The 12,626-nt window shown below is 40.2% G+C and overlaps 1 protein-coding gene across 2 annotated transcripts in view; it reads left to right on the top strand.

The window, feature by feature from the left end:
* kank4 (KN motif and ankyrin repeat domains 4) overlaps window positions 1–11,853 on the top strand; it is a 63,200-nt gene extending 51,347 nt beyond the window's left edge. For both annotated transcript variants that reach the window (XM_029500823.1, XM_029500822.1), the window contains exons 4-10: window positions 325–418; window positions 4,246–4,512; window positions 6,418–6,502; window positions 6,813–7,032; window positions 7,120–7,262; window positions 7,815–8,015; window positions 9,740–11,853. In XM_029500823.1, coding sequence (XP_029356683.1) covers window positions 325–418; window positions 4,246–4,512; window positions 6,418–6,502; window positions 6,813–7,032; window positions 7,120–7,262; window positions 7,815–8,015; window positions 9,740–9,859 — 1,130 coding nt within the window. In that variant the 3' untranslated portion in view covers window positions 9,860–11,853. The remainder of the gene's footprint in view (window positions 1–324; window positions 419–4,245; window positions 4,513–6,417; window positions 6,503–6,812; window positions 7,033–7,119; window positions 7,263–7,814; window positions 8,016–9,739) is intronic.
* The last annotated feature ends 773 nt before the right edge of the window (window positions 11,854–12,626 follow it).

Here is a 12,626-nt window from a genome sequence, read left to right as displayed (position 1 = left end):
TCTTCATAAGAGAACGATGGCTTTGTGTAGCAACAGTGGCTGTAAAAGGTATCTTTAAATTTGTTCTTGAAATCATTCAGTAACATCTCTTGACTTTAGGTTCAACACGGAGGTTTTTTAACGATGTTAAAAGGCAATCAAACTCAACTCAAGAGGTTTCATTTGCCTGAACGTGCATTTTGTGTTCACTTTGATGAGTTTGAGTTTGTGGGTTACAGTAAATTACATAAACACAGACACACCAATCTTCCACTGAAGCCTAATGAATTTGTCTTCTCTTCCATTTTCTTTTTCACCTCTCTCTCTCTCCTTCCCTTTCACCAGGTCTCAAATCTATTATGAAGAAAAATGGAGTAGCTGAAAGGCAGGGCAATAAAGGAGCCAAGAAAAACCTGAAGTTTGTTGGAGTGAATGGAGGGTAAAAATCTTTTTTTTTTTTTTAATCAGCATTCAGCATTCACCATTCCCTTAGGTGATCAATAGGGTTGTTTGGGCTGTTCTGTTTGTGCAGTTGTATTTCTGTCTCAGGTGACATTTCCCATGAGCATCCTTATGGCACCCTTGAACTACGAAATGCTTGCGATTGTATATCTTCACTTTTCTGAGTTGACAGATTTAATTATGCAAAGAAGCTTTAGTCACATTAGCCATTCAGCCACACAGTGATTTTAGGTAAGCTTAAGAATTTTCTTGCATATTGATATTTAGCACAATCAATTGCTTTGAATATTTGGGGCTACTAAAATGGAGGTGATAAAACCCTTAATAAAAGCAATGACTGATCTCACTCAGAAATGCAAATCCTCAGATTTTCCAAAAACAATATTTTTTCATTTTATTATATTCCATCTTATTTTTAAGGGGCCTACAAATTTCTCAATAGCAAAATGAAGTCACAAATTTTCAGACTGCATGCTTTTTTCAGGTCATATCACCACATTGTCACTGTTGGTCTAACTTTGACTGCACCGACTGAACTGAGTCCAGCCGTGTCTTACTATGTGCTTTGTGCAGTTAGTCATTAGAGCTCCTTTGACAGCACACTGCCCTGAATGTGACCTCACCTCTGCTGCTGCAAGTTTAGTTTAGATGAGTGTGTGTGTGTGTGTGTGTGTGTGTCTAAATATGTATTGTACATTATGTAAGGTGTGTGTGCATATTTTTACCAGTCAGTCAGTCGGAGTTAGTCAGAATATCGGTTTGCCCTGAAGGCATCAGCACAAATTGTTCCAAAAGGATGTGATCAAAATGCCTGATAATACTTTCCCCTTTCCTGACCACCTGCTTTTGCCACATTGAAGCCAAATCATTTAATTGGACTCGGATCTTGAAGCAAACCTTTGCAAAATCGTGTAAACTATTCTTGTCCTTTATAGACAAACCATTCAAAGACAAGATGGATATTGTGATGATACCTTAGCAGTCTGCGATTGTGCACTTACGCCAGCCTTTGGCAGTGGATGCACAGTGTGCTTGTTGCTTTTTTTGTCTGTGTGTGTCTGTGTGTGTGTGTGTGTGTGTGTGTGTGTGTGTGTGTGTCTTATTTAACCCTCCTGTTGTGTTCCGGTCAAATCTGACCGATTTACAAGTTTGCTCTCTTAAAAAGTGCAGTAGATTTAATCTGTTTGTCATGAAGTTCCATGACTTTGTTCACACATGGCATTTGAGCTCATAAAATAAATCAGAAATATTTTTATAAAAATTTGTGTGTTTTATGGAACTTGTATACACCCATGGTGTTCCCAGTCAAAAATGACCGGTCATTGGAAATGAATGGGGAAGACTACAATTAGTGTATAAAACAGAGTTCAAGCACAGATCTACTCTCCTTTCTTACACCTCAACACGCAGGTGTCTTTGAGCAGACACACAAACAGACACACACATCTTATGCCCATTTATGGCTTCCATGGCAACCCTCATCAACAGCCACGCCAACCAGAGAGGGTGGAGTCAAAAGAAAGAGGTGCCGGCTGTGTGCACCAAAAGATAAAAACGCAAGACATGTGCCACAGATACGGTGGATACATTTGCAAAGAACATGCAGCGACCTCAGCATATTGTCCAATATGTGCATGAGAGGGCAAAACTGAGGACTATGGACATGACACTATGGCACTGTCTTCTCAGGGATACAATAGAAAACTGCAAATGTGTTCAAGCTGTTTGTAGCTTACCTTTGTAGTATAGTTGTAGTTTTCCCTGTGGTGTTTGTTTTCAATAAATAATACCGCTCAGTTTTGCCCGAGAACACAGTAGTTGTTATTTTGTGCCACTGTTTCAAAAAAGTGACTTTGGTAAACATTTCAGTGACGTACTCTGTGATAAAAAGTACAACAGGTTTCATCTTGGTCTTGGTTATAGTCAAAATAATTTGTATATAATGTTTTTTTCCTTAAAAAAAAAAAAAAAAAACAAGTGGAATGAGCTCAGGTAAATGAGGCCTGTAGGACATACACAGCAAATACAAGTTCAAAACTTGTAATGCTTACAAGAGCTGATAAAGAAGATCTAAAACAACATTAGCCGATAATATATGTATAATTATGGATTTAAAATGGAATAAAATGATCCCGGTCAAAAGTGACTGGGAACACTTTGGGTGTTAGCCGAAACAAACTCAACAGCAGAGTTAAGTATGCTAATGAATTTTAAGAAGGCAGATGGTAGTTGTTGGAGTTACAGAGTCAGGTTTAGGGTTAGGGTTTTTTTTCTTAACCTTACACCATAACCTCAGCTAACCATGAAAACTACACCTTTGCCCAAACTAAGTGTAGCTGACGAAAGCCAAAAAGCCTAGCACCAAAATGAAAATGAAAAAACACACACAGCTGCACACACATATCAGCATGTAATTAACTCAGCTGTGCACATGGGGCTTGACACTGATCTCCCGCTCTGTCACATCCACAGCAGCTAAAACAAGATTTGTCAGATTTTGCTTTGGGGAGATTATTCAATCTTCAGTGTTGTACGTACATGTCAGTCTCAAATTGTTAGAGAAAAGTCCTAAAGCTACCTAATACAATAATTCCAAAGCAGTGAATTTTGGAACACGAGATTAGGGGTCTTTTGATGATTAACACGAGGAGAAAAAATACCTCAAACACACACACACACACACTTTACTAAAATTATTAGAATGTTGATGTGGATGTGGTGGACATGCTCATAAACTATGTTTCAATTTGTAATATGGGGCTTTAAGCCAAAAAGGTTGGGAGTGTATTGTAATGGTACTATTTTATACTTAAAGTTAACTGCAATAGAATCACAAACTATTTCCTGTATCTGTGAATTAATAATGCTTTTTTTGTTTGTTTGTTTCTTCTCATTTCTTTCTCTCTGTGCAACATATCAAATATTCATCACTCATAATGAAAGTTGTGGCCGTCTGGGTGGTATTATCCCCTGCTTTTGAAGAAACGATAGCCCTTAGGAAATTAGTTTTATTTTCACGTTCCTGCTTTTATGTTCCTGAGTTTCACTTATCCTTCATGACTTGCTTGCCTTTGCTTTGTTTTTCTGGGCAGCGGTCTTATTTTATCTTCAATGCTTGTGCAATACGGTACTACAAACATATCCTTTCTCCAAAGCAAATAACAAATTATTAGCGGTGTTGCAAAGATCCATGTCTAGTTTGTCCCTTTTGCATTTGGAACCCCTTCCCGAGGATATAAAAACATTTTTTTTTAAATAACGTGATCACATTTTATTTATGAGACAAAATGTTAGACAGCAATATTTTCTCAGACTATATATAGGCTTCTTCCCACACCAGGAAGTGGGCTGCTGTTTATATTTTTTTTCCCCTTTGGATGGTCTAACCTATCTTTGAGCTCCCCTGGAATCCAGGGAATGTTGTGGCCCCTGAACACTTTTTTTGGTGCAGTGTCATGGTGTGTGCGTGTGTCTGTGTCTGTCTACAAATAAGCATGAATCAGTGGCATTCAGCATAAGACTTATCTGATCATTGGGCTCACAGAGGTTCCTACATTTTACACCCCCCATCAAAGGTGGGTATGAGTGCATAAGGACTCAGGACTCATGTTTTCAGGTTGCTTTTATCTGCTCAGATATTTCAGGGATGTGGTTGTTTGTGTCAAATGTTTATATACACATGTAAAAACTAACTAAAAACTATCTTTAGCAATGAATACCCCAGTCATTGAAAACAGGCTTCCCCACAGATGGTATAATTTGGATCATTTTGATGTCCAATCTAAAATTAGTACACTTTTTCAGCTACGAGACAACATCCAGCGAAGAGTCAAGTGGAGATGAGAAGTCAAAGGTGGAGGCGGAGGAGGAGGACAGCTCAGAGCCCGAGGTGGAGAAGGAAAAAGAGGAGCCTCAGTCACCAGAGAAGCCTGAGGCGGCAGCAGAGGTCCAGGAAAAGGATGCAGAGGTCTCAGCTCAGGCAGGAGGAGCTGTGGCTGGAGAGAGGGAGAGTGAAAGAGGCCTGCTGGATCCAGAGACCAGCGAGGAGCTGATGGAGGAGCAGGCAGAAATGTGAGTCAGACCGCATCCAGATTAACCCCACCCCTAACCATCCATCCATCCATCCATTGAATATCTGTCCGAAAAGATCTCTGTTGAGAATGAGATCCCGTGTCTCAAAGGGATTGCCTGTATAAATAAAAGTTTAATTAAAAGGACAACAACAACAACATCAAAGTATCATGGTTATGATCAGATGACCAAATACATTCAGGACCTAAGAGAAAAAAATAAACCGATAATAGAAACTCCAGTTAGCTGGAAGTGTTGATGTCTGTGGCATATAAATGAGATATGATATGGTATTTTGTTTTTAGAATTTTCACCTAATTAATTCTTTACAGAGAAAATCTCTCCCAAAAATGCTTCTAAATGGATATGATATTTAATTTAATTACGATGCTGACACTACCGTATTTTCATCAGTCTCATTAAGTCATAAGGAAGAGCAGACCGTTAATATTTTGTAGTAACCATCTGTTTCGGGCTGGGCATAATTTTGTGGGTGTGTGGACATGAATAATAATATTGATGCTTTATTCAGCGTCGAACGCTGTTGGGTGTGTTGTTAACCGATGTGCCCTCTGAGGCCAGATCATCATTACATAACATGTGTCGGTTAAGTGGACCCATGTTCTCAATTGCTGTCATGGGCACTGAGACAGACCGCTCATCTCTAATAGTTCACATGTATATATATATGAAGCTGCAATTACTGCCTTCCTTCTCAGTTAATGAAAGAATACAGACATGATACCTGCGCATAATAGTCTCATATTCAGCCAGGAGAAGTGATAGACCCTCTCACCATCACCACATTATGAAGAAAATTGCCGAATAGAATATGACTGAAGCATGATTACAACCAGCTCAGGTACAATACATCCATAAAGGCTACAGTGTTGCGAATGCACAACGGAGTGCTTTGTATTCAAGTCCAGCTGCAGCCTTCATACTTCGTCTGCGACAGGTGCTGATAGACATTTCAGTGTATAGTGGGCCACATACACGCATACAGAAATCCAATTAACACACATTAATACCTACTCACACTCTCATACGGTACATCGCTGCTTCCTCCTTAATAGCTCGCACAGATTCGTCGTTGCACTCACACGACATTAGCCTCTGCTTTATATACATACACACCAAATGCACACTTTAGACCACGTACACTTCGATCTGAGCCTCACACTCAGACACAACATGGTTGTACACACTTAAGTATAAACTGCGCTCTCTCTAATAGAAGTATCAGACAGGCACATTAAACCCTCGAAGTGCGCAGGATGTGAGACAATAAGCAAATAACCGGCAGTGTTGTCCTCCCTGTCACTAAATGATCAATTAGCTGTGTCAGGTCTGAGGGCCATGGGCCACATAGCAGTCGGAGCCAGTGGGAGAAAGCTGGAGTTATATTAAGCCATCACTCTGCACTGGTTTGATCGTGCTTATGAGCGTGTGCCTCTTCTTTTGCATGTATGAGTGTGTGTTACAGCTGGAGGACATGCAGTGTTACAGTACACATTGTGACCTACCCCGACTTAGTGCTGCATGAGATATACAGTATGACTGATCATGATGGATGGGTAGTATGAGTGCTTGGTGGATACTGGGCAGTGAATCAGTGTAAACCGTTCAACAGATTTTCATCTGCTATTAACGTGTCAGACTGTTGACTGATATGTGTGCGAGCTGTGCAAGCCCTGTAAGGCATCTTTTATCTTTTGTTTTCATTCCAGGCGGAATTTACACGTGAACCATAATAGATGTCTCTTGGTCATATGTTATTCAGACTTCATGGTATTTCATGGCACAAAAGAAAACAATGAAAATAACAGATGTGGAAAAATATTACAGAATTTGACAGGCCATAAAAAAGGTCTCCTTACTGAGCCTTCTGGTCTTTGTTTTCAGGGAGAAAGTTGACAAAGGATTTATAGATGCTTGCCTCTATGTAAAGGACCGTATGGAAGAGGTTTCATCCCCAGATAAAGAAATGGTAAGGATCTTTACACATTACTACAGATTACTCCTTCTGGATTTAGTAAATTTCTTCTGCTGTATATAAAATAATGCCTCCTGTGCACTTTAAACGTAACTGCTCTTTAAATCCAACCCTAACCCTGTTTCCTGACGTTAACAAAAAGAATAATGTCAGTAATGTAGTTTACTTTTTCTATGTCTGCAAATGCAACCTACACAGCAACCACATCGGGAAAAGCAAAACACCTGTTATGGAGAGCACTAAAATTAACGCAACAGGTGAATTTTTCATTCATGTCTTGTTATCTCTTTTCTTCTCTCTCCAGCGTCAGGTTTTAGTGGTGCTGTACCAGGAGTGGTTTAAGGTCTCCAGTCAGAAAGACTCACAGGCCGATACTGTCAGATCATACCTGCGACAAGTGGGCTTGACCACGCCTACTCTCCTGCCGTATGTTGTCAACCTGACGGATGGGAATGGGAATATGGCCCTCCACTACAGTGTGTCCCACTCAAACTTTCCCGTGGTCAAATTGCTGCTGGATACCGGTGAGATGCAAATGCACACGGCTGGATTTACGGCTGAGCATCGACGTAAATCTCCACCTCCTTCTCACTGTGTGTTTGTGCGTCCAGGTCTATGTGAAACAGACAATGTGAACAAGGCAGGCTATACTCCTGTGATGCTTGCTGCTCTAACAGCTGCTGAGAGCTCTGAAGATCTGGAGGTGGCACAACAACTGCTGAGGCTAGGAGATGTCAATGCGCGCTCCAGACAGGTATCATACAGTTTATTCTCACACCTCACAATGGGTTCCTTGCTGTGGTTATGGCCAGAGTGTCAAAGGATTTCCTGGATTGTCTGCGTTGTTGTTATTAAGGAAGCTGAACTGCAGGCAGAGTATGGGAATTTAAAAAAATCCTCCAGGGAAATCAGGGGATGCTTGGACATTTTTGTAAGTGGGCCATTTTATCGGAATACACACATACCATCAGCTATTTTTCTCATCTGTGGAAAACAAACTGATCTTGTAAACATCAAAAAATGGCAATTTTAGGCTACAGGAGTATACTGAGATCTCATGAGCTCAAGTTTTATCTGTCATAGCTTTAGCCTGTATCCAGAAGTCTAGTTATTATTTCCAGCAAAAGAACGTTTTCATCACCTGAAATCAATTTGTCATGGTCAGTTATCTTCCACTTTCTCTTCTCCCTCTCTAATTCTTTTGTTAACCCTGCACCTCAACTCGTAGATCTCTGAATCTCTTCCTCACACACACCTTCTCACTCTTTGCTTCTAATTCTCTGTATCGCTCACTTTCTATTTCTAGGCGGGCCAGACAGCACTTATGCTCGCAGTGAGTCATGGCCGTGTTGCCATGGTGAAGCTGCTCCTGAGCTGCGGCGCCGATTTAAATGCCCAGGACCGCGAGGGATCAACGGCCCTGATGTGTGCCAGTGAACATGGACACACGCACATCGTTTGCCTGCTGCTGAAGACAGGCCGCTGTGACATCACACTCAGAGATAAGGTACACTACTGTGATTCAAACTTTATACCAAAAAGTGTTTGTGTAAAGTGCCAATATGCACGGCAATACTTGTCTCCAATGATGTTTCAGCACATGGTCTCAAGAGAGCTGTTGCCTTCGTGTGTTGCTAGGATTAAATATATATCACAGCATCGTATAAATAACAGAATACAGCTCATCCAGGCCATGCTCACAACAGACATGGGTTGAAACAAGCAAAATGATTGTTAGAGGAAAGCACGGGGGGTAAAAAGGAAGAACTTGTGACCCAAGGCCCCCACCTCATCTGTAAAACACGGTCCTGGTTTTGTTATGACCTCAGCCTGTGTGGATGCCAACTGGCACACTCTCATTTATTGATTATTTTGCTGCTGGTTGGAAACAACAGGGTGGATTTAGAGCTATGCAGGAGCACTCTAGGTGCTCAGATTTAGCCAAATGGATCAAAACACATTAGAGAAAATTTTATCACTTGGCAGAACAACAATCCAAAGCATATGGCCAAAGAAAGCAAAGGGCTCTTAAAGATGAAGATGTGAAATATCCTTGAGTGGCTGAGTCAGTCACCCGATTTAAATGTGATTTAAGAGTGGAAAGGCTGTGACCCCACAACAAGCAGTGGCTGAGCATGACTGCAGTAAAGGCCTGGGACTGAATCCCAGCTGAAGATACATCCAGTAGAAAATGAGTGTCTATGTGTCAAAGACCTCAGCCATTTATTCACTTCAAATGGTCCCGCCAAAATAGATGTATATGATTTGTGTTTGGGGACAGTACTTGGGTTAGTGTTGTCGCCCCACAATAAGAAAGTTGTGGGTTCAGTTCCCAGCCTGGGTCCTTCCTGCGCAGAGTATTCATGTTCTCCCCATGCCTGTGTGGGTTTCCTCCCACCGTCCAAAGACATCATGATTCGGTTAACTGGTGACTCTAAATGGTCTGAGTGTGAGTGGTTGTTTGTCTTTGTGTGTTGGCCCTGTGATGGACTGGCGACCTGTCCAGGATGCACCCCTCCCCTCGCCCGGAACATTGGCTGGGATTGGCTCCAGCATCCCTGCGAAACGTAAAAGCAGTAGAAGATGGATGTTTCTTTTATCTTTGCTTTTTGAATTGCTTTGTAATAATAAGGCTACTACATCTGCAACACAGTGATGTAACCCTGCTTGAAGCTGAGAGTCCATTATTTTAATTAGTGTAAAATATTTTAAAGTACAGTCTGAACTACAAGAAGAAACATGTCTGCTGAAATATAAAAAATATTTGTGGTATTCCAGCTACAGAAAGCGGTTTAAACATTCTTACATTAAATGTCAAAATTTCATATTTTCTATGCTTTGGAACATTTATTCTTTTTCCCCTTCACGACAACCCGAACAAACCTCCCCAGGCTTATGGTTTAACTCTGGATTACCGCGCAGGCAATTTCAGCATGATGCAAAGACGCTTATTGATATTATATTTTAGTTTTTCTGATGTGTAATTTTGCAAGTGAATTATTAGGTCAGAATAAACACAACAAACCGGGATCGTCACAGCATTTTGAGAAAGTGCTGATATATTTCCTGTCACTGAACCAAGCTCTGATTGAGGGTAACTGGCTGCACCATATGTACTGTGATGTCCCGTTGTGAGAGAAAGAGCAACACAACACTGCCACCGTCAGGGTAAGAGCAGTCATTGCAAAGCCTTGAATGCAAAACTAACATTTTCTGTCCATTCTTCCGCAGAAGGGCCAGACAGCGCTGTCGGTGGCAGAAGGAGCTTCCCACCAAGATGTAGTTGACCTTTTGAAGGCCCACGCAGAGACCCAAGCCTCCGGGCCGCCATCTACAACAGACCTCATCTGAGCCAGGCTGACCCTGTTTACACTTCCAAACCACACCAATCCTTCCATTTAAGGACCTCCCAACACACCAACAAGGAGGGGAAAAAGCTAAAATATATACAGTGACATTATCCAGCACATACTGTGTGACCATGGTGGATATGCTGTCTTTATCATGGAATTATCATCACGTACCTCCTTGACTGAACTGTCCTCCAATGAACAACCACATTTTTCTTCCATGTCTCTGCCAACCTGCCCTTTGGGTGTTATTGGATATGCTGCATCAACCGCTTAGTGTACAGACAATGAATGGGGCCGGTCAGACCGATGATAAGACATTCCTGTAGTGATAAGTGTGACAGGAATGTATATACATATATGATCTGATATGTCTGTGTTGAATGAAGAAATACTCTGGCGAACTGCTGCTTCTTATCAAACTAGCAAAATACTAAGCACATGATCTACCTTTCAGATAAATGATATTAAATATGACATGAATTCTATTTTTTTTTTTCCTTTTGTGTCATTGACATCAAGTTTTTCATATTTGGACATAAGCCATTACTGAGAACATAGTATGTGGAGTTATTCTAACAGATTATAATCATATAAAAAACACAGAAACTATTTTCTAATGCACTTTTTTTATTGTTTGTGTACAGTGAATAATCCCCCTCTTTAATATTGGTGTCCAGAATAAACCATGTCTCCGAGAGTATAAATTATAAAGTAACTTAGAAAAGAGTACAACCTCTGGTCTAATCCCCCATCACCCAAAAGATTTGGCATCATTCAGCAGATTTGTTTTGTTGTTGTCATTATGTTTTTCACGACATTGGTTATCATCTTTGAAATGCTGAAAGACAAATGGTTTAGTTGGAAATGAAAATGCTTCTGTTAGATACAATTAAAATGATTTTTATAACCAGGATATAACCAGATATAAGAAAGACAAAAGTTTTCTCCAAAGAAGATTGTAGTGTTCAGAGGCTGCTGCATGCAAATACGCAGTTACTCCCCCTACTGTCTGTCATAGTACTAAACAACAGTATGTTGTAATACTGTCCGTGCTCATGATTAACATCTCTCTGTCTTGTTTGTCTGCCTGTTTCAAATCAAATCAATGTATGCAAATGATACAAAATGCACAATGAATGTCAGGCTGGCTGTGACACATTCCAAGACAAAAAAATGTAGCAAGTCTAACTGTACTGGCATGAATCAGAGACATAAGCTATTATGACTATAGCAGATATAGAGATGATGTGACAAAAAATATTAATCATTTGATTATCCTGAACACAAAGATCAGATTTGCCTGTTTTCAAATTACTAACATTATTCCTGTTGTTTGCTCCTGTTACTGTCCCATAGCATTCATATTATCCAATTTTATTTTATTTTTTTAATTGTTATCAGTCTAAGAAGCAATACAAGTGTAATACTTTCTTTTCAGTCAAAACACTAGCCAGGGTGAGTGGCTTCGGTTCAGCCTTAACCGCATAACAGTCCTACATTAGAGGAGACATGTTGCTGGGAGAGTGGCCTTTTTCTCCTCTTTACCACAGAACTACACCCATATTCTTAAAGTATCTTAAAGCTGGAGTACTGCTCTAATCAAATGTTTACAATTCAGCATGTAACTCAAACAACTTAGTAAGTTTACAAAAATCAAGAGGGAGGGATAATTTTACCTGTGAACATGTAAGAGTGCTTTTGCCATCCTTGTGAAACAGTGTTGATACGTGTTCTTTGACTGGACTAGATTCCGATGGTCACTGGAGGCAGGATATGAAAATGGGACTACTACTCAATGTATCAACTGCCATATATGAGGTCTATGACAGTCCGGTCCGCATTTACGGTCCGAGAACAAGTCACTTTATACACAAGCCAGACTCCAAACGACCAGTCAAGTCCCTTTGATCAAGTTTCTAAATGGCAAACCTCTAAACATCTAAACACCAATTGCATAGTTGTTGATTATTTTGATATGCCCCCCCCCCCCCCGCCCCTTAAAAAAAAAGAAAAGAGGAAAAAAAAAAAAAAAAACCACAATGTAAAATCATATCTCCATGCGTCTGTAGTACTGTCTTGTAAACTTGCAGTTGCGTGGTCTGACCTCTGACCCTGCACCAGTACTCTCATTCCTGGACACTTTATAAATATGGGTGCTTTCATGGGACTTTAGATTGACACGAAGGTAGACATATTATATAAAAATATGTTATTATATCGTTGTGGGGGCATTTACTCAACAATGGGAATTTTTCAGCAGTGGCTTAGTTAATCATTGTTATTTGTTCAGTCACAAAATAGCACAGATTTGTTTCACATTGAGGCTGTGTTTACACAGGATAAACAAATCTGAGTTTCAATTTTGTGCAGTGCATCTGATCATTTTTGGGTGTCTGTATATTAAGGGACAAATAACCGAGTCTGTGTGGCTTCCTGTAACACATACAGCTGAAGGATGATCTAATCTCTGCTGCGGTAATTATCTGGTGTATCCGGTCTTCCGTGCCTGTGTCTTATATCGCATCCATATGTTTAATCCAGTGTGACCCAGATGTAATAAGGTTTCATAACTGGCCGAACACCAAAGACTTGAAATCAGATCTGTTTCACATAGGGTTAAATATATATTTTATCTGTTTCTGTAAATCCAGCCAAATACATGTATATAAAGTATTGTGAAGATTATATAACAAGTATTGTCTGACAGTTTGCCCTAAAAATTATATTAAGTATTTATTCCAAATGCTATATTTTTTACCATATAT

Source organism: Echeneis naucrates, chromosome 4, assembly GCF_900963305.1.
Source record: "Echeneis naucrates chromosome 4, fEcheNa1.1, whole genome shotgun sequence".
Classification (NCBI taxonomy): Eukaryota; Metazoa; Chordata; class Actinopteri; order Carangiformes; family Echeneidae; genus Echeneis; species Echeneis naucrates.
Note: the sequence above shows the minus strand (reverse complement) of the source record. Positions and strands in the feature narration are given on the sequence as shown.